A 22,511-nucleotide genomic window follows, 5' to 3' on the forward strand; every position below is an offset into this window, starting at 1 on the left:
CAACGGAGGGGTATCTGTTGAGAGGCCAGACAAACGTGTGGTTCCTGAACAGGGGCAACAGCCTTTTCAGTAGTTGCAGGGGCAACAGTCTGGATGATTGACAAATATGGCCTTGTAACACTAACAAAAACGGCCCTGCCGTGCTGGTACTGCGAACGGCTGAAAGCAAGGGGAAACTACAGCCGTAATTCTTCCCGAGGGCATGCAGCTTTACTGTATGGTTAAATGATGATGGCGTCCTCTTGGGTAAAATATTCCGGAGGTAAAACAGTTCCCCATTCGGATCTCCGGGCGGGGACTACTGAAGAGGACGTCGTTATCAAGAGAAAGAAAACTGGCGTTCTACGGATCGGAGCGTGGAATGTCAGATCCCTTAATCGGGCAGGTAGGTTAGAAAATTTAAAAATGGAAATGGATAGGTTAGAGTTAGATATAGTGGGAACTAGTGAAGTTCGGTGGCAGGAGGAACAAGACTTTTGGTCAGGTGAATACAGGGTTATAAATACAAAATCAAATAGGGGTAATGCAGGAGTAGGTTTAATAATGAATAAAAAATAGGAGTGCGGGTAAGCTACTACAAACAGCATAGTGAGCGCATTATTGTGGCCAAGATAGACACGAAGCCAATGCCTACTACGATAGTTCAAGTTTATATGCCAACTGGCTCTGCAGATGATGAAGAAATTGATGAAATGTATGATGAGATAAAAGAAATTATTCAGGTAGTAAAGGGAGACGAAAATTTGATAGTCATGGGTGACTGGAATTCGAGAGTAGGAAAAGGGAGAGAAGGAAACATAGTGGGTGAATATGGATTGGGGGAGAGAAATGAAAGAGGAAACCGTCTGGTAGAATTTTGCACAGAACATAACTTAATCATAGCTAACACTTGGTTCAAGAATCATAAAAGAAGGTTGTATACATGGAAGAACCCTGGAGATACTAGAAGGTATTAGATAGATTATATAATGGTAAGACAGAGATTTAGGAACCAGGTTTTAAATTGTAAGACATTTCCAGGAGCAGATGCGCACTCTGACAACAATCTATTGGCTATGAACTGTAGATTAAAACTGAAGAAACTGCAAAAAGGTGGGAATTTAAGGAGATGGGACATGGATAAACTGAAAGAACCAGAGGTTGTACAGAGTTTCAGGGAGAGCATAAGGGAACAATTGACAGGAATGGGGGAAAGAAATACAGTAGAAGAAGAATGGGTAGCTCTGAGGGATGAAGTAGTGAAGGCAGCACAAGATCAAGTAGGTAAAAAGACAAGGGCTAGTAGAAATCCTCGGGTAACAGAAGAAATATTGAATTTAATTGATGAAAGGAGAAAATATAAAAGCGCAGTAAATGAAGCAGGCAAAAAGGAATACAAACGTCTCAAAAATGAGATCGATCGGAAGTGCAAAATGGCTAAGCAGGCATGGCTAGAGGATAAATGTAAGAATGTAGAGGCTTATCTCACTAGGGGTAAAATAGATACTGCCTACAGGAAAATTAAAGAGACCTTTGGAGAAAGGAGAACCACTTGCACGAATACCAAGAGCTTTGATGGTAACCCAGTTCTAAGCAAAGAAGGGAAAGCAGAAAGGTGGAAGGAGTATATAGAGGGTCTATACAAGGGAGATGTACTTGAAGACAATATTATGGAAATGGAAGAGGATGTAGATGAAGATGAAATGGGAGATATACTGCGTGAAGAGTTTGTCAGAGCACTGAAAGACCTGAGCCGAAACAAGGCCCCGGGAGTAGACAACATTCCATTAGAACTACTGACAGCCTTGGGAGAGCCAGTCCTGACAAAACTCTACCATCTGATGAGCAAGAGGATATAAAATGTAGACTGGCAATGGCAAGGAAAGCGTTTCTGAAGAAGAGAAATTTCTTAACATAGAGTATAGATTTAAGTGTCAGGAAGTCGTTTCTGAAAGTATTTGTATGGAGTGTAGCCATGTATGGAAGTGAAACATGGACAATAAATAGTTTGGACAAGAAGAGAATAGAAGCTTTTGTAATGTGGTGCTACAGAAAAATGCTGAAGATTAGATGGGTAGATCACATAACTAATGAGGAGGTTTTGAATAGAATTGGGGAGAAGAGGAGTTTGTGGCACAACTTGACAAGAAGAAGGGACCGGTTGGTAGGACATGTTCTGAGGCATGAAAGGATCACAAATTTAGCATTGGAGGGCAGCGTGGAGGGTAAAAATCGTAGAGGGAGACCAAGAGATGAATACACTAAGCAAATTCAGAAGGAGTAAGTTGCAGTAAGTACTGGGAGATGAAGAAGCTTGCACAGAATAGAGTAGCATGGAGAGCTGCATCAAACCAGTCTCAGGACTGAAGACAACAACAACAACAATACAATGGAAGACTTAATGTGTTCCTTGACTCTTCTTTGAAATTTCGCTTTTGGAATTTTAACAGTAAACCTCTCCGCGGTGCACAATATCGGTCTTGTCACGTCTTTCACTTGTGTGCCTCAAATGAAAACGAGATAGATGAGGAAAAAGTAAGTAAACTGTTTATTATTTTAAAAGTAATCGCCATAGATGTTAATACATATATCCCAATGTGAACAAGACGGTCAGTGCCTTCATGGAAAAATGTTTGCGGTTGCGTACGAAACCGTGATTGTACCTACGCGTGCGTCTCTTCGTCCGAAGCAAATCGCCGGCACGAATGTCTTTCTTCACGGCTCCAAAAGTACGGAAATCGTATGGGGAGAAATCAGGACTGTATGGAGGATGTGTTACGGGTTTCCAGCGAAACTTTTGCAGCGTACTCGAAACAGCCTTGGCAACTTATGGGCGAGCATTTTGTTGGCATGTTGTTTCCACTATGCCGCAGAAGTTTCACTGGAGAGTCCTTACACATCCTTCATACAGTCCCGGTCACTCCCCATGCGATTTGCATACTTTCGGAGCCGCGAAGTAAGACGTTCGTGGCCGTCGATTTGCTTCAGTCGAAGAGGTGCACGCCTGAGTAGTCATTTTTTTCGTAGGTAAGCGCAAACATTTTTCCATGAAGACACTGACCGGCATCTTTCACAGTGGGATAACATATTAACAGTTATGGCGAGTACTTTTGAAATAATTGACAGTTTACTTACTCTTTTCCCATCTGTCTCGTTCTCCTATGACTGCCCCTTATATCATTAAATTACAACGGGAATTTACAGAAAACCAGATTTTAAAACTAAAGCGAAGACGAAGGTTCGTTTCGAGAAGTAATAAGAGATTTATCAACGTCCCAAAACGACACGCCAATGTCGTTGACAACCTCACAAAAGCGATGTTAACGGCAGCCTCTTGTAAGCTGTCAACCTGGTGATCGATACGCGTAGACATGTAATTACCAGAGACGTTAATGAGGCTGTGGAGGCGGTGAGCAGTGCGCAGGTGCGGCAGCGGGGGCGGGCAGCGGGGGCGGCCGGCGTGGGTCGGCGTCTGCCGGCGTATCGACGGCAGTGGGTCCGCTGCCGCTATGTCGCTTGGCTGGCGCCATGAGCCTCATCGCAGGTAAGGCGCTACCACGCACCAATCGCCCTCTGAGAACGCTCTTACTAGCGGCAGTTCACGTCTACTGCTTCTGTAATTCTCCATAGCTGGCAGCTTTTGCGTCTCTACGTGCTTTGGCGCACGAGACTGACCCATTAGCTACTTTAGTCATTTAAGAAAGTGAATCGCCGTTGTAAGAGTGCAAGTAAATGGCCTTTATTTTAGCTGGAAACGACGCAATTCACGATCCACCTGAAGTCTAAGTCCTTGCTTAAGGGTGTCATTCTCTTGCTGTCATCATACATCGCTTCAGCACGTCTTATTGGCTTTGTTCGTGCGTGGGCATGTGTCACGTGTATTTACACGTGTCACCAGTCTTATCATTATTTTTTTGTCTGAAGTGTAACAAACACCGTAATGTCGTCATAAATACCGGCAGGTCATCTTACAACCTTACCATTACCCTGTGTTTGTGAACAGTGTAAAATGTCAAGACTGTCAGTAATTGTACACTATTTGGAACGATGTAACCCTGTGGCGCGACAGACACGGGCGCAGCACTGTAGTTGATGATGGGAATTAAATCAGCAGTGCCCTTTCGAAGGAACGAATCCGGCATTTGCCTTCAGCGATTTAGGGAAATCACGGAAAACCTAAATCCAGATGGCCGGACGGGGATGTGAATCTTAACGAAATGTAACTCATCCACGAAGGAAGTGGCTTACAAGGCGCTTGTTCGTCTGATTCCTGAGTATTGTTCATCAATATGAGAACCTTACCAGGTAGGACTGATAGAAGAGGCAGACAAGATCTAACGATGGGCGGCGCTGGAGCATTACCGAGTTGTTCAACAAACTCCATTGACAGTCTAGAATGAAATTTTCACTCTACAGCGGAGTGTGCGCTGATATGAAACTTCCTGGCAGATTAAAACTGTGTGCCGGACAGAGACTCGAACTCGGGCCCTGTGCCTTTCGCGGGCAAGTGCTCTACCGACTGAGCTACCCAAGCACGGCTCACGCCCCGTCCTCACAGCTTTAATTCCAACAGTGCCTCGTCTCCTACCTTCCAAACTTCACAGAAGCTCTCCTGCGAACCTTGCAGAACTAGCACTCCTGGAAGAAAGGATATTGCGGAGACATGGCTTAGCCACAGCCTGGGGGATGTTTCTAGAATGAAATTTTCACTCTACAGCGGAGTGTGCGCTGATATGCCCGCGAAAGGCAAAGGTCCCGAGTTCGAGTCTCGGTCCGGCACACAGTTTTAATCCGCCAGGAAGTTTCCATTGGCAGTCGTTACAAGAGGGGCGCTGGGTATCACGGAGAGGTTTTCTACTGAAATTTCGAGACAGCACTTTCCAGTAAGAATCTGACAACATTTTAATTCCTCCCACATACGTCTCGCGTAATGATCACGACGAAAAATTTCGAGAAATTAAAGCCAATGCAGAGGCTCACTGACAATCATTCTCCCCAACCGCCATTCACGAGTGGAACAGGGAAGGAGGGATCAGTTAGTTGTACCAGAATTATTCTCCGCCACGCACCGTTGGGTGGTTAATGGATGTTCTTGATGTAGATGTAGATGTCGATATAGATGTAGTTGAAACGTCGCCCTCCAGAGTGGGAATCCAGTCGTTACACCAGAAACTGCAAGTATGTTGACTGTTTTGTCAGACGCGGGTTGTCGTTGACCTATTGGGTCGCACTCTGACCTTCTCGTCTCTCGGCTTCTCCTTTATGAATTATTCAGCTGCCACTTCCGCTTATTCTCTCAAACTGCCAGAAGACGATGCTACAGCACTGATTCACGGCAACCGTGCCTTCTGTTTTCGAGAACGTCATCACCATACAAGTACGTATACAGTATGTTAAAAAAAGTATTCCGTATTTTTAGAGGAGGACGTATGGACGAAAACGAGGCAAAAATGTCGAGTAAACATGGGTTCTAAAATGCATGCCTTAATAGCTACCGCGAATCACATATCTCCTTGTACAATTTCTTTGCTATCACGAAGGACCTGCAGAATGCAATAAACAAACGGGGACACATTCCTCAGTTATTTTCTGTGGTTACAGCATGCAGTAGCCGCCCGGAGTGGCCGTGCGGTTCTAGGCGCTACAGTCTGGAACCGAGCGACCGCTATGGTCGCAGGTTCGAATCCTGCCTCGGGAATGGATGTGTGTGATGTCCTTAAGCTAGTTAGGTTTAATTAGTTCTAAGTTATAGGCGACTGATGACCTCAGAAGTTAAGTCGCATAGTGCTCAAAGCCATTTTTGAGCATGCAGTAAACATCTGCCAGCGTTCCGTCACAATATCAGCCTACCAGAAGGCAACTCTCCCAGTGGCTGTTACAAATATGTGATGAAGATCCACTTTTCGCAACAAAGATACTGTTCGCAGACGAGGCTTGTTTCACGCTAGATAAAATTATCAATTTTCACAACCAGCATGTGTGAGCTGATGCAAATCCACACGCAGTTGATGTAGCATGATATCAGCGCCGATTTTCAATTAATGTGAGGGAGGAATTATTGGTGACAGACTAATAGGACACAACATACGACCAAACAGGCTGACTGGTGCGAGGTATCTTCAGTTTCTGCCAACGACTTGTCTGTCCTGATAGAGGAGGTATCATTCCAACAACTACTGGAGATGTGGTTCGTGCATTATGGAGCACCAGCACATTTCCAAAAATGGTTCAAATGGCTCTGAGCACTATGCGACTTAACTTCTGAGGTCATCAGTCCCCTAGAACTTAGAACTAATTAAACCTAATTAACCTAATTAACCTAAGTACATCACACACATCCATGCCCGAGGCAGGATTCGAACCTGCGACCGTAGTGGTCGCTCGGTTCCAGATTGTAGCGCCTAGAACTGCACGGCCACTCCGGCCGGCCCAGCACATTTTCACCCAAATGTCCCAGGATACCTCACACAGGCATTCATTGGGCAATAGACTGATCGGGGAGGCTCAGCACGTTGGCCAACTCGTTCACCCTATCTTAATCCTGTGGAGTCTTGCTTGCGGGGGACCTTGAAATCTTTGGTGTACGCAAACTCCATTAATGATTTACAAACACTAAAGGAACGCATCATCAGTACCAGCCACCTCATATGTGACTACTCTGGAGTTTTCAGAGTGTGAGTGATTTCCTAAGACAGAGGACTGAAGCACGCTTTTCTGTGATGATCAACACACCTCCTTTAGCTTTGGCTCACAAGTGCTGGTCGTATGTAATAGCAAGTAGATTATATACGAAGCTCCGATGTTCCAAGTAACAGAATAATGTGTTCTCATTTGCTTACTGCATTCTGTAGCTCGTACATAATAGCAAAGGAATTGCAGTAGAAGAGATGTGTTGCAGAGCAGCGAATACGAACAAGCGCATTTAGAGCACATGTTCACTTGACATATTTTGCTTGTTTTTGTCCATACTATCACCTCTCAAAATATGGAATACTTTTTAACACTCCGTATACACCACCATAACCCTACCCAAGGAGATTACAAGGGCGTGCTGAAAAGTAATGGCTCCGAATTTTTTATCTGAAATCTTTTAAGGCGTTTTTAAATTAAACAAAGGTTATTACATTCTACACCTTTATTCTTCATGTCTACATATTCACTTCTCAACATAGTCTCCCTGGCGACGAACACGTTTCTCCCGAGACACCATTTTGTTGATACCGTCACTGTAGAACGCTTGACTTTGTTGACGGAACCACAGCCTCAACTCAGCTTGCACCTCTTCATCACTATCAAAGCGAAGTTCTCGAAGGTGTTGTTTAAGTTTTGTAAACAGATGAAAATCGAATGGGGTCAAGTCGGAACTGTATGGATGATGATCGATAACAGTAAAACCCAAGGCGTCGGATTCTTGCAGATATCGCACCTCTCGTGTGTGGTCTGATATTGTCATGATGAAGGAAAGGATGCTTTAAGTGTGGAAGAACTGTTAGAATTGGAAACCCAATTATAGTATAGCCCGCTGTTTCACACACACACACACACACACACACACACACACACCGGCATCGTTACGTTACACACCGCCAAGCTGAACGCTACAATTCGGAGCCGTCTAGCCGCAGAGGACTGCAAATGAGTAGACATGGAAAATAAAGAAGTAGGATGTTAATAACCTTTGTTTTATTTGAACAGCTTTAAGAGTTTCCACATAAAAAAATCGGAGACATTGCTTTTCAGCATGCCTTCGTACCACTACACTGTGTTAGTGAAGGGTACAAGGCGTAATTGATGAACGTTGATTGCACTAGGAATTGCAAGTATGCTGACTGTGTTGTTAGACGTAGGTCACCACTGAACCACTGGGTCGCACTCAGACCCTCTTAGCTACTGGCTTCCCTATTGAGGACTATTCAGTTTCCGATTTCGATGCTTCTCTCTGATTGTTAATAGCCGATGCTACAACACTTGTTAATGACAACGCTGCCTACTGTTTTTGAGAACATCAGTAGAAGTATATAGAGGGTGAGTCACTAACTATTGCCACCTAGAATAACTCCGAAAGTATGATAGTAGCTGAAAAATTTGTGGGACAAATGTAGCGTGGGACAACGGGAGCCATCATATGATGTTGGTTTTTTGTTGCTAGGTGGGGCCGCTTCAGAGATATGAAGGTCAACCTTTTTTTTCAATGGGATGCTATAGTTTCTTACTTATTTTCTGATAGCGGCTATCGAAACGAATCCAAAGATGTGCAACAGTAAGGTCTTTGAAGGTCAACGAAGGTCACAAAGGTGACATGAACGTCCATTTACAGAAGGTATCAATGCAGTGCTGCAATCTTATCATGGATTTAATAGTATTCCTTATCACATCGGCACTTGTCGAAGCACATACTCTGACAATTCTCTCTCGTATATCGTGCAAATAGCAAATATTCGCCGAATACAGCGTATCCATCAAACGTACCGCTATCAGAAAATAAATACCAAATTATAACATCCCATTAAAAAAAAAGTTGACCTTCATATCTCTGAGCGACCCCACCTAGAAATAAAAAACCGAAATCATGTGATGGCACCCTTTTTCCCATGCAACATTTGTCCCACAAAGTTTTCAGCTACTATCATACTTTCGGAGTTATTCTAGGTGGCAATTTTTAGTGACTCACTCTGTATATAGTTGATATATCTGAATCGGTTCATATGTGGGAATGGGGCAATACCATGTATAAGGGGTAGTCAAATGAAAACCAATGCCCGCTGCAACGGGGCTATAGAATGTTTCCATTGAAAAATAATCATCACACGCCTTATCACGTTTATCCCACTGGGAGACGAGACGATCAATTCCTGTTTACTAGAACGTGGTCGGCAGCTGACGAATTCACAAAATGGTTCAAATGGCTCTGAGTACTATGGGACTCAACATCTGAGGTCATCAGTCCCCTAGAACTTAGAACTACTTAAACCCAACTAACCTAAGGACGTCACACACATCCATGCCAGAGGCAGGAATCGAACCTGCGACCGTAGCGATCGAGCGGTTCCAGACTGAAGCTCCTAGAACCGCTCGGCCACACCAGCAGGCGACGAATTCACAACCGCACCCTCCCTTGCACTTCCTCGTCCGATTGAAACGGACGTCAACGCATGTCCTTCAGGTCGCCAAAGATGTGAAAATCACACGCTAAAACATACGTGCTGTACGGAGAATGTTGCGGTATTTTCCAAGCGAATCACTGAAGCGTAATGGCGGCACAGTTTCTCAGAATTGTCTTCATAGCGCTGCGCATTGATTGTGGTTCCACGTCCGAGGAACTCGACGAAGAGAAGGCCCCTGCAGTCGAAGAACTGGTGTGAACAGCTTCAGATTTCTTCGGCAGGTGAGATGTGGAACTTCTCGACTGTTGGGTTTCCCGTTTGCCCTCAGGCCCGAAATGCTGTCGGATGGAACCATCGTGTTGCACGAGAACGCCCGCCCCACACTGTCAATCGGACGAAGGCTACCCTTCAGCGATATCACACCGCAACATCCTCCGTACAGCCCGGATCTTTCACCGTGTGATTTTCACATCTTTAGTGACCTGAAGAATGTCATGCGTGGATGTCGGCTTCAGGCGGAAAAGGAAATGCGAGCGTGGGTGCAGTTGCGGATCCGCCAGCGGCCGATCGCGGTTTACGAAACAAGAATTGATTGTCTAGTCTGCTACTGAAATAAATGTCTTAACGCTTGTGGTAGTTACTTTTGAATGGAACTGTTCGATGATCCGGTTGTGGCTGGTGTTCGGTTTTCATTTGACTGCCCCGCGTACCACCACTGTGAAAGAAAGAGTCATATAGCATTATTGGCTGAGATTACGCGGAGGATAGCAGCCGCCTAATCGGAAAGGGTTTTCTTCCTCCGTGTACCATTGCCACTTACCTCATGGTGTGTGAGTTGCGTCTTTACTGTATCTGTTAAGTGTAGGTTGCTGTACTGGATTGTATACAGGACATTTCAGTGTCTTTGCATCAAGATTCTAGTGGTGACAGATCACATCATGGAAGCAACTTTTGCTAGAGACAATATGTTCGCTGACACCTCCGAGAGATGGTAGACATCCTTTAGTATTTGCCGGCCCTTGAACGACGAGATTTCACCGGTCTACCAGGAGCTATTAACCTGGTGTGCTGCATACTACCTACATCAGTAGACTGATAGAGCGATCTGCGCCAAGAAAACCTTATGAATGAGTATCTCTAAGCGAAGAAAGGTACGTCAGCTGCGAATCAGGGAATTTAATTTTGCTGGGCGTACCCCTTTCACACGGAGCAGGTGACTGAATTTTATAGCCAACACACAAGGCATATGTACGCCACAGACTGCCTACACCCCGCCACCTCTCAGGGGATAACCAATACGAAAGGATACACAACGTCGCCGGAAAGCTTTAGCGAACATTTTGTCTCTAACAAAAGCTGTTTCTCATGACATGATCTACCACGCCTAGAAGTTTGATGCAAAAACTGTGAAGCAACGTGTATAGCATGTTACCATGTTTACGTTTTATAATACTGAGATAATGCAGAGGGTGAAACCCTCCTGAGCAGCACCAAGGAAGCCGCCATGAGGACGGACGGATCACCATTAACAGAGTCACATGATCTCACTCCATGATATCCTGCGGAGAAGTTTGGAATTTAATCCAGGGTCTTGGTGTAAAGTCAGGTGATCACCAACTCACCGCCGCCATCTCTCCTCCCCTTGTCGGCCAAATGTAAGCGACGAAAATTTCTTCCATCAGTACGGTTCGAATTGGCTGCTCCTAGCTGAACGTCCCGAACATCAGTATATAGACGAGCGTTAACGACCTCGGCTAAAGATGCGTGTTATCTCCAGTAAGACATCGCATATCATGTCATTACATTCGAATCATCCTCCTAACTAAAAAGGCACTTATTTTTCGTGAGCCGCCCTTCAAACAGTAATTTGCACACAGACTGTCTACTTAGTCTTTTATGAAACTTTCTCAGCGCTACTGGTAGAAGATACTCTACCGAATGTACAGTCGGACTGATTGTTTCTACAAATAACCTAGTCATCTTCATCACGTACTGAAAACAAGGCTTTGGAACTGTTGGATGAAGTCTAGACAGCGAGCGCTGCCAAATTTATGGTTTTTGCTGGGCTTAGACAGAAATGAAAGTAAGAGAAGAGGGAGCTCCAGATGGCCAAGAATTTAGAAAAAAATGCGTTTTTGGCCTGACTCGGCAGAGGTATGAGCCATTTATGTTTGCGTAGTTGACACGCAGCGGTTGGAGCAGCAGGAAGACTTGTGATCGGTAATCCCAGGGTTGGGTTCCTATGCGGAAACATTTTTTTTTATTTTAAGTTTTTACTTTACTTATACCGCAAATGAACTGAAAAAATCCTCAAGTATTGCGTTTATTAATGTTTTCGTTACAGTAACGAAAAGCCTAGGCAAAGGAAAATTTGGGATTGAAAATAAATTTCCAGGAAGGTACGTGAATTTCGTATGTAAAATTAGATTCTTTTATTATTTTACGGTTGATGATTTTCACGTGCTGGGAAGATATTCATCATAAAAACAGGGGTACCTACTGTTCATGTTCAGCTGCCGAGGGCTGCTCGCAGATAAAAATTAAGCTAACGGTACAGAATACGAAGTTCTGTACGCTTTAATTAAAATCTCTACTTGAAAAGTTATTTTCAAAATCCTCGTGAAAACTGTAACTATAAACATTTCTTGGAAATTATTTGCAATCCTAATTTTTCTTTTTCCTTTCCTTTCCATGCCTTTTATGCAGATTTTAACAGATACGCTATACTGCGCATTATTTCAGTTTATTTGCAGTGTAAGTGAAGTAAAAATTGAAAATAAAAAAGAAAAAGTTTCCGCGATTCTCGGATCACCGTTCTTTATTCTTACAGTTGATCCAACCACTGTCTGAAAAATACGCTAACATAAATGGCTCATGACTCGCACGACCCTCATCAAAACTGATATCGTTTTCTAAACGTTTGACCATCTGGAGCTCCCAATCCGTCACTTTCATTTCTGCCCAGGTCCTGCGTATACGATAAATTTGGAAGAATCCGTGATGATGAGTGGGAGCGATCGCTTTGTAAGACTGTCGCTAACAGCACGTGGCGAAGAAGACTAGGTCAGCTCAGAAAGCGTATTCTTCAGCTCGAATGGACAGCTCCAAAAGTATCTTCTATTACTATTAAGATCTCTAAGCGTTTCTATGAGCAATAAAAATAACGGAGAAACTCGATATCCAGAATACCTCGGACTGCAAGTGTTTGTTTAGAAAAACATAATAAAGGAGAAATCACGTCGACGACTGTGGATAATTTCTTCTACCACACTAGGTTCTGGTCAATTGTTTCCTGTTTCGGTTCACAGGTTTACACATTGTTCTGCGAGGTATGTCGTGGTCCACACTTTCGTTGCGAATCATGCAGGAATGCCGATGTTCTGGTATAGTGGCTGTTGCTATGAGAGCCGCCAACTAAGTGATATACACATGTATTTCATACCGATAGAGACATTTGCAAACGTCCCTTATCGATAGGACGAAGCAGAATGGCAAAGATAAACTGAAAAAGATAGTTTTCCCATCAGTTTTGCTGCAGTTGTTGGGTTGTTGGTGTTGATGGTGGTTCTTTCGAAAAGAGTGCTGAGACGAGAACGATAGCAGCACTTATATTCCTTCAGTCTCTTTTTTTCATGCTGACTTGGAATGGGCTCTACACACTCGAGCGGTACTCCGCAACCAGTCTTGATTCCTGTATACAACCATTATAGCACTTTCTATAGAATTCTCAGAATGAAATATGAGATTCCTTTTTTTTCTAAATGAGTCGCTTCTATAATTAGTGTCACGAATTGCACACCACCCTCCAGTTTTATACAACGCAGAAACTCTTAACGAAACTGAATACGGTTTTTAGAACTCCATCGTCTATTGTTTTGCGAGTTCACTAACACTGATTAATACAACCATGCTTCGTGTCAGATTCATGAGAAGTCAAAACCTAGCTGACAAACAATAGTTGAACGAAGTGAAAATGACCGAAAAGAGAGCAATGAGAGAAGCGTTCATTGACTATGAAGTAAAATTTTGTGAACCGATTTGATTAAAAACCCTAAGTCGTTTTGGTCTTATGTAAAATCATTAAGCGGTTCGAACTTATATTCATTCTCTCAAAGACCATACTGGCACCGAAACAGAAGATAAGAGGGAGAATACCGAAATTCTGAATTCGGTCTTCCGAAATAGTTTCACCGCGTAGATCGTAACACAGTCCCTCCTGTCAATCACCATACGAGCGTCGAAATTGCAGATATTGAGATAACTGGTCGCAGAACAGAAAAGCAATTACAGTCACTTAGTAGTGAAAAGGCTTCAGGACCAGATGAGGTACGTATAAGATTCTAAAAAGATTATGCGAAAGAACTTTCTCTCCTTGTAGCATCAGTTTATCATGTATCACTGGAGCAACGATGGCTACCTAGCGACTGGAAAAGGCGTAATCATTTCCGTTTTCAAGAAGAGTCGCAGAACGTGATGAGGAAGCAAGGAGGACGTAAAGAGTAACCAGCACAGCAAAAGAGGGCATTCCTGCCCAAAAGTACTCTACTAGTATCAAACATCGGCCTTAATTTGAGGAAGAAATTTATGAGAATGTACGTTTGGAGCACGTCTTTGCATGGGAGTGTATCATGTGCTGTGGAAAATCCGGAAAAGAAGAGAATTGAAGCGTTTGAGATGTAACGTTACAGAAGGATGTAAAAAATAAGTGGAGTGATAAGAAAAGAAATGAGGAGTTCTCCGCAGAATAGGCGAGGAGAGGAACACGTGGAAGACAGTGGCAAGAGTAGGTGAAAAGCGCCGCCACCGGCTGCGCAGTCAACGCCGTCTGGTCGAGCAATCTAGCAGCTGAAACGCCCATCAGACCCGCCACAGCACTACACAGTCAACGGGAGGCAACGGTATAACTTCTGCCAACACAAAATCAGTGGGCACAACCAGTGTCCCAAGTTCCTAGGGATTTTTACTACGTTGTTCCGACTGCTGCCACTTCAGTTGCTCAAAATTCATACGGGGTCAATGACGTCATTTGCAATTCCAAGATGTATTGGCATATTATGTGACATGTGCATGCCTGTTATCACTAACCTCGAAACAACTGAAGAATCGTATTGTGAGATTGAATGAGAAATGTTTCTTTAAGCCTGGAACACAACAGTTACTGAGCAACGTAACATTTAAGTTAACTGGAACATTCACAATGTTTGTTCTAACAGGGGATACCCAAGTCATTATTAAAAGTAATATAAACTGGTTACTGTGAGGTTGGCAGAAGCTCAGTTACGTCGAGAATAGCATCTGTAAGCAAGGATGTAATGCAATTCATTGAAATGAAAAACATGAATTTCGTGAAGTTATCTGTATAATAAATAATGAAACGCAGTGTAACGATAGACCCATAAACGCAGGAAATTATCCATTCGAGGTATGTGCCATTAGCCATTAACACACAAAAATGAAATACGACAGCAATTTTTTTTATCTACACTACATCTTACTGAACTCCGTCGCTGTTATTGAATGAAATATTGTTGAGGGGGACCGCAACTCGCCATAAACACTTTAAAAATATATGATTATGAACGGTTTCGGGCCATTATGCCCAACTTCGGAAGACAAAACTTGCTTTAATACGATGCCAGTATCGCCGGCAGCTTGTAGCCTGCTCCTACACAACAAATAAAGTAGCCCTAAGTAGATAAAAATTTTTATGCAGTACAGTAACAGAAGGAATCGTACACAAACAATGGTAGCCATCTGAAGATGTGCATAATGACTCGAAACCAGTCGTGTAAATAATATACAGTTCTTTTTAAATTATTTGAGGCTGGTTGCAGTCTCCCTGAAGAATATTTAATAGTGTAACGTGTGTTCTGGTTGTATATCGGGCACCGAATCTTGTCTGCAGTAAGCATGGTTTTTACTGTCTAATGGATAACATCATACATCCACGAGTTACCATCGGTAATTTCAACGTCCATGGTGCTGTCTGGGGAAGTTGTAGAATAGGCCGCGTAAATGAGCTTCTGCTCAAAGCTACGTTTGAAAACAACTTCATAATTTTAAAAGATAGCACCTTCACTTGAATACCAAAACCAGGGGCAGCTCAGTCGACTGTGGAAGTGGTACTACGGTCTACTCAGCCGATATCTGGAAACGTATGACAGGATTTGGAAGACACTAGGGATTAGGACCACTTTTCTATACAGGGTGATTCAAAAGTCATGTCCCGTAGGACAAATGGTTCAAATGGCTCTGAGCACTATGGGACTTAACATCTGTGGTCATCAGTCTCCTATAACTTAGAACTACTTAAACCTAACTAACCTAAGGACATCACACACATCCATGCCCGAGGCAGGATTCGAACCTGCGACCGTAGCGGTCACGCGGTTCCAGACTGAAGCGCCTAGAACCGCACGGTCACAACGGCCGGCCCCGTAGGACAAATTCGCTATTAGTGGAGACAGCGAAAACTACAACGAGAGGAATATCCCAGCACCACTACACCGCCGAAAAGGCCATGAGTATGAATACCTCCTGCTTTAGAGATACGTGCGAACAACTGACCGGAGATGGTAGTTGCATTGTACTGTTTAGTTTCAGTTTGTCATTGGCCTATGATATAACATTTTGTTTGTGCGATTAAAGCACATCTACAGTATGTATTCGTCTCTTTGTATTTTTGCAATCTCCACTAATTACAACTTTGTCTTATGGATCAAGAGTACTGAATCACCAATGCAGACTTTGTCCTATGGGACATGACTTTTGAATCACCCCGTAAATATTCATTACCACAGGAGTGGGTAATTTCACCTAAGTTTTAATTCAGACAACTGGAATATTGAAAGATCTAAGTAAACAAAAAAACAAGAAGCGGTAGAAGTGAAAACATTCTCCTATAGTGGATTGGGGGATGCGCCTGTAGAGGAAAATTGCAGTGGAATGGTGGAAAGGCCGCGGCTGTATCAGTACATTACAGAATGCATATAAGGCTAAGGACGAGGTCACTGGTCCAGGAGTGGGACAATAGATGTCAAGCAACAATTATACGAAGGAAAATGAACACGAAATATACAACCAAAAATTCGTGCAGGGTTTTCTGACACAGAAATTCCATCCATGTATACCGAAAGTGCAATGCTACACCAAAAACTGAAGTATAGAAAATAGCTCCACCGCTAAATAGACCACAAGACTGTTTTTGATGACTAATATCAGAATCAAATTCAACTATTGTGCCGGCCGTTGTGGCCGAGCGGTTCTAGGCGCTTTTGTCTGGCACCGCGCGACCACTACGGTCGCAGGTTCGAATCCTGCCTTGGGCATGAATGTGTGTGATGTCCTTAGGTTAGTTAAGTTTGCGTAGTTCTAAGTTCTAAGGGACTGATGACCTCAGATGTTAAGTCTCATAGTGCTCAGAGCCTTTTCATACGATCATCGACTGTATTGTTTTTTTGGTGCAACTGAAGTACTCTTAAGATTTCCAGTAAGATCTAGGTTAAATATTTAGCGAATCATTAGTCGCTACTATCGTGTATAGGCCATAGACACGCACGACACAGCCACAGAACAAAAATTTTAATTCAGCTTTTCTTAGCAGGGGAGCTGCTTAACACGCTCCAGGTGTTGGATATAAGCATGACATAGTCACGGGTTACTAGGGAAGGATTACAAGAAACTCGCTATGAATGTGATATGTCAGAACAGTGGAACTCTAAAAATTTTAGCCTCCCGCTGGGTAGCTGATGTTGGTATTGCGTCTGTCTCCCTCTCGCTTGGGGCGAAATATCGATCGCAAAGCTGGTGCGTGTTTATGTATCTCATTCTCCCCCTCGTTCACGGAAGACGCTGGGGAAGATGCGGCTGGAGCTTTGTCGGGCCGCTTCCGTGCCTGCCCTCGACAGTTTACAAAATTGAAAATAAAGCTTGCAGATCGGCCATCCTAGATCCTTTCTCACCGCCCCAGACATCGTCCTCGATTTCGTTAGAAGAATTTCGCCGTCTGGAGCACATGAACGTGACGGATATAGTAGTTTTGAAGTGACATTGAGAAAGATGAGTTTGGTTACCCATCTCTAAATGCGTAAAATACTTTAGCAAAAACCGCAGTTGCAAGGTCTATTTTTGCTTTGACGATTTCAGTTCTTTGATAACGAACATTCTGTGAAAATCTCTTTGAAAAAGTTAGTTAATTTGGTACTTGATAAATTATTTACGGAGTTTGTCTTATACAGCTGCGTTTTGAGATAAACTGGTTACAGTTAGAATATGTGTCGACAATCACATATGAAGCAGTGACATTGGTTGATGTGTATGGCTTTTCAGCTGGGCTAACAAAGAACTAGTAGTGCTATGGAAAGTAATGTTCATGAAAGACAAAGGAGCAGTGCAGTGTATCTTTATCGTCCTTTAACCCTAGCATTACCAACGGGGGGGCCTCGTAGTCCCACTGACTCAGTTTTTCTATGTTGTATCCACACCCTTTGATATATGAACTTGAAAGCAAAAGTAATTGTTCGTTATTGAATGTACTATTGAGTCATTACAGAATTTCGGAATAAAAATGTAATTAAAATTCATTTACTTGATTTAATTCTCTGTGGGCCTTAGAAGCCCACCCGTTGGTAATAGCAAGGAAAGATTTACGAGGTTGAGTCTCTCGTTTCAAATTCTTACCATGAAACGAATTTTGGCATTGTTGCCTTCAGACATATTATTATGAAGCGGACCATTGCTATTTTCAGTGTTTCTGCTGCTGTTGAACCAGCAACATGAGTAGACATCGTTTACGTGATAGTTCCATTGAAAGAGTGCTAGAAGAAGTTTTGAACGAATCAGATTTAGAGGAAAGTGAAGTGGATGATGATGTGGAAGAAATTAGAACTGATTCATCGTCTGAGAATGAAGATGAGGTTGAAGCCAATCCACCAGATGATAATGATACGGAATGTGATAAATTCATTGCAAAAAGTGGACGAGAGTATATTACGAAGCCATCTCGACAATATCGGCGTTCTGTACAAAATATAGTGCGAGAAAGAATGGGGCTAGGACAACAAGGAAGAATTGCGTCTCCGAAAGAGGCTATAGAGCTCTTTTTTACACCTCAAATTATGAATCTAATAAAACTACACTCAAATGAAGAGGCTTCTCGACTAGGTATTCAGCACACAGATGAAGATGAGTTATTTTGTTATATAGGACTCTTGCTAATCATGGGTTCAAATCATGACAATAAGGTACCTGTCCAAGATTTATGGTCTTTGCTTCAGGGCCGACAAGTGTACTATGGATCAATGAGTCGGACCCGATTTTTCGAATTGACTAAAATATTGAGGTTTGATGATAAGAACACAAGAGAAATTCGTCGCCAGACTGACAAGTTTGCTCCAATGAGGGAAATTTTTGAAAGCTTCAATTCTTCACTTCCATTGTATTTCATTCCTGGTCTACATACAACAGTGGATGAGATGTTGTCTTTGTTCCGTGGTCGCTGTCCATTCAAGGTGTTTCTAAAAGAAAAACCTGGAAAATACGGCATTCTAATTCGAATGCTGTCTGATTCTGAGACTAAATATGTGATCAGCATGGACATCTATACAGGCAAGTCAGGAAATACACAGCATTCAAATGGACCGATGGAAATTGTAAAGAGACTAATAAAACCTATTGAAAAATCAGGCCGTAATGTTACCACAGATCGGTACTATACTTCAGTGGAGCTTGCTGAGACTCTATGGAATGATTTTCACCTCACACTTGTTGGCACCCTACAGTCTAACAGACGACACATACCTGAAGAGCTGAAGACTACAACTGGCCGCAGTTTACACTCATCCATCTTTGCTTATACTGACCCTCAGACACAGAGGCCACCAGTTACTCTTGCATCAACGCTAGTCCGCGAGAAGCCAAAACGACTGCTGTTGATGCTTTCAACTTATCACTCAGAAGGGGTGTTGAATGAAGACTCAAAAAAGACTAACATAAATCTTTTTTATAATTCTACAAAGGGAGGCGTGGACACCATAGACCAGATGGCAAGACACTACAGCACAAAGAGAGGAACAAGAAGATGGCCTTTGTCCCTCTTCTACACACTCATTGACATAGCAGCAATAAATGCATATTCACTCTTCCTCCTCAACTTTCCGAATTGGAAAAAGAATTTGCTAAACCGCAGAAGAGTTTTTATCACTAACTTAGGTCTCGAACTAATAAGATCTCAAGTAGATAAACGGGCACAAAATTTGTATGGACTTCAGAAGCCAGTAATAATGGCAATGGAAAGCATCACACAACGGAAGCTCAGCTGCTCTGTAGAACCATCATCCTCAACAGCAGAACCAGGAACACGTGGACGGTGCCACCTATGCTGCCAAGAAGCTGCATCTAAAAAGATCAAGTACAACAAGCTGTGAAAGTCAACTGTTACCTGCTCTCAGTGCCACAAATACGTCTGTGGGAAACACTGCAGGAAGACAGTGTTGTGTGAAAAATGCGTTGCAGAATGAGACAGTAAATTTTGTTTGCTTCATGTAGTGTATCGAATTAAAAAAGTCGTTTTTATAAGAAAACACTATTTTGAAACATTATTCCAAAAAATATATAAACTGAATCTCGTGATTTGTTCATTTTATTCCTATTATAATAACATCTTTTATTATCCAGTATACAAAAACAATGTCTAAGCATTTTGAATTGTTATTAGAGGTATCAGAAGTAAATAAACTTGATTTATGATAAAATAAATTGTGGTATTCTTTATGGGCCTTTGAGGCCCCCCCCGTTGGTATTACATGTAACAAAAAATACGTTGGTAATGCTAGGGTTAAAAATGTGTTACCGTTCGTCTCGGATACTAACTCCTCCAGGCTGCCCTGAATAGATTCCAGCTTCCAAGGGCTTCAAGTAAAGGGACCACTTCTCTGCAGTCTCCTCTCGCTACATATTGGCAGATCGCAGTTGCGTGAACACGGCAAAGCTAACAAGGTGACCTCACCTACTCATCATCGATTTCATTCCAACTTATAGCATACGCAGGCTTGGCCAGAAATGGAAGTGACAGGACAGGGACCACCAGATGGCCAAGCACTAAAAAAAAAAAAAAAATCATTTTTGGCCCGAGTCGGAGGAGGCATGAGCCATTTATGTTAGCGTAGTTTCTAGATAGCTGTTAGCTCAGCGGAAAAATTGCAGAACGTTAATACGAGGGTGGTGTGGTCGAGTACGTATGCGGTAACTTTTTTATTCTCAATTGTTATGTTACTTACATAAAAATAAACCGAAATACAGTTTAGTAAATGTGTTTATTAACATTTTAATATGATGCATGAAAAGGAAGTGTAAAAGAAAATTTGGGATTGCAAATAAATTTCCCAGAAAGAGTCGTACTTACAGCATCCTCGAGGACTCTGCAAATAACATTTCTAGAAGATATTGTAATTAAAACACACAGGACTTCGTATTCCGTTAGTTTCAGTTCGACCTTGGAGAAGTCTGCATGAAAATACGAGGGTCGTTCAATAAGTAATGCCCCACATATTTTTAAAAAGCCATTAATATACATAGACAAACGTCCTTGTTGGTGCTTCACATTTGATGTTTGTTCTGTAAGCCGGTGAAGTTTCGAACCGTTCTGGCAGATGAGAGAGCCGCAGTGCAGCGTCAAATTGTCGTCTACATACGACTCACGTTACAAGCAGCGTGCTGTTATTGAATTCTTGTGTGCAGAAAAAGAAATCGTGGTGAACATCCATAAACGTTTGTGTGCAGTGTGTGGCGATGCTTCAGTTGATAGCAGTACAGTTGGGCGGTAGGTAAAGAAGGTTACAGCTTCAGGAAATAAAGAAACGGAGCTCCATGATCAGCCACGCTCGAGACGTCTTGTCACAGCCACTGCTTCAGACATGCTGAATCGTGCAGGTGCTATTATTCGTGCCCACCGGCGCATCACAATTCGAGAATTGGCTCTACAGTTGTCGGTCAGCATCGGAAGGGCGTCTGCAATGATCGAGACACTCGGATATTCAAAGAGGTGCTGCGCCTACAGGACAAGAGCTTTTACCAGCAGGGAATACATGCCCTTCCACAACGTTGGCATACGGCCATAGAACGTGATGGAGACTATGAAAAAAAATAAGACTTGGATAAGACATGTTGAGGAATAATGTTGAAACATCCCCTTAGAAAAATTTATGAATTACTGTGGTGGTAAACCCCTTACGTTATTTGATTTTCAAATAGCTGAGCAAAACTGAACCTGCTCAGACATTTCTCTCTTTACTTATTCTGATCATCAATAAACTGACACACAATATTTTTAGCGCAACGCAATCTGACTTTCAATAATCCCTACAAAGGAATGGCCCTGACTAACAATAACCTATACCTTTCATGATTCACTTACCTCACAAAAATCTTCGTTACTCGAACTACTGCAATACAGCGAGCGCCAATACTGCCAGCTAAATAAAAGATTCTAACTACTGATAGGCATACTTAGCAAATGAATGATTTTGATAGAGAACAAACAGTGTATTTACCTTAATAATGTTCAAAAATCATCATATATACATATATCAGTTCATGATATCCAGTATTACAAATTTACTCTTTCTGATGGACACATGTCCAGATCGTCTGCTCTCAAAATTCTGCCATCTCTCTCCCCACATCCACAACTGCTGGCGGCTCACCTCCAACTGCGCAACGCTACGTGCTGTTCACATCCAACTGCCCAACACTACAATAGCGAATAATCCAACAATGCCACCCAGCCACAGACTGCACACAGCACAGCCAGTGATTTTCATACAGAGCGCTACGTGACGTTACCAACATAAAAACCTAAACAGCCTACTTACAATGTCACCAAATTCTGACTCTTAACAATATATGTTCTGTGAAAAAAAGTGGGTCACTACTTAATGAACGACCCTCGTACATTCCATTGTACATAGCAAGCTAGCCTCGCCAACATTTGCCTAAATTATGTGTTGTGCGTGGTTTGCTGCCAAACTGTTCGATGAGAGAGAATCTTTTGTGAACGAAAAAGAGGTTTGTTTTTTCTATAGAAACTTCAAAATAACCTTATAGTTGTAAAAGGCAGCGTTTATAACGTTTACAAGATGCCGAGGCGATTACTGCTTCCCCTGTTTTAAGGATGAATATCACTCCTTAACGTGTAAATCATCAACTGTAAAGTAATAAAAGTATCTAATTTTATACACCAAGTTCTCATGAGCGCATTACAACCCCTTCATGGAAATTTATTTGCAATCCCAAATTTTCTTTTGCACTTCCTTTCCATACCTTTTCAGAAAATATTAATAAATATACACTACTGGCCATTAAAATTCCTACACCACGAAGATGACGTGCTACAGACGCGAAATGTAACCGTCAGGAAGAAAATCCTGCGAT

The 22,511-nt window shown here is 42.6% G+C and overlaps 1 protein-coding gene across 2 annotated transcripts in view; it reads left to right on the plus strand.

The window, feature by feature from the left end:
• Window positions 1-3,488: 3,488 nt before the first annotated feature.
• The window catches only part of LOC124723079, a 178,968-nt gene continuing 159,945 nt past the window's right edge, over window positions 3,489-22,511 (plus strand). For both annotated transcript variants that reach the window (XM_047248255.1, XM_047248256.1), the window contains exon 1: window positions 3,489-3,523. In XM_047248255.1, the coding sequence (XP_047104211.1) occupies window positions 3,508-3,523 (16 nt within the window). In that variant the 5' untranslated portion in view covers window positions 3,489-3,507. The remainder of the gene's footprint in view (window positions 3,524-22,511) is intronic.

This window comes from Schistocerca piceifrons, chromosome X (assembly GCF_021461385.2).
Source record: "Schistocerca piceifrons isolate TAMUIC-IGC-003096 chromosome X, iqSchPice1.1, whole genome shotgun sequence".
Classification (NCBI taxonomy): domain Eukaryota; kingdom Metazoa; phylum Arthropoda; class Insecta; order Orthoptera; family Acrididae; genus Schistocerca; species Schistocerca piceifrons.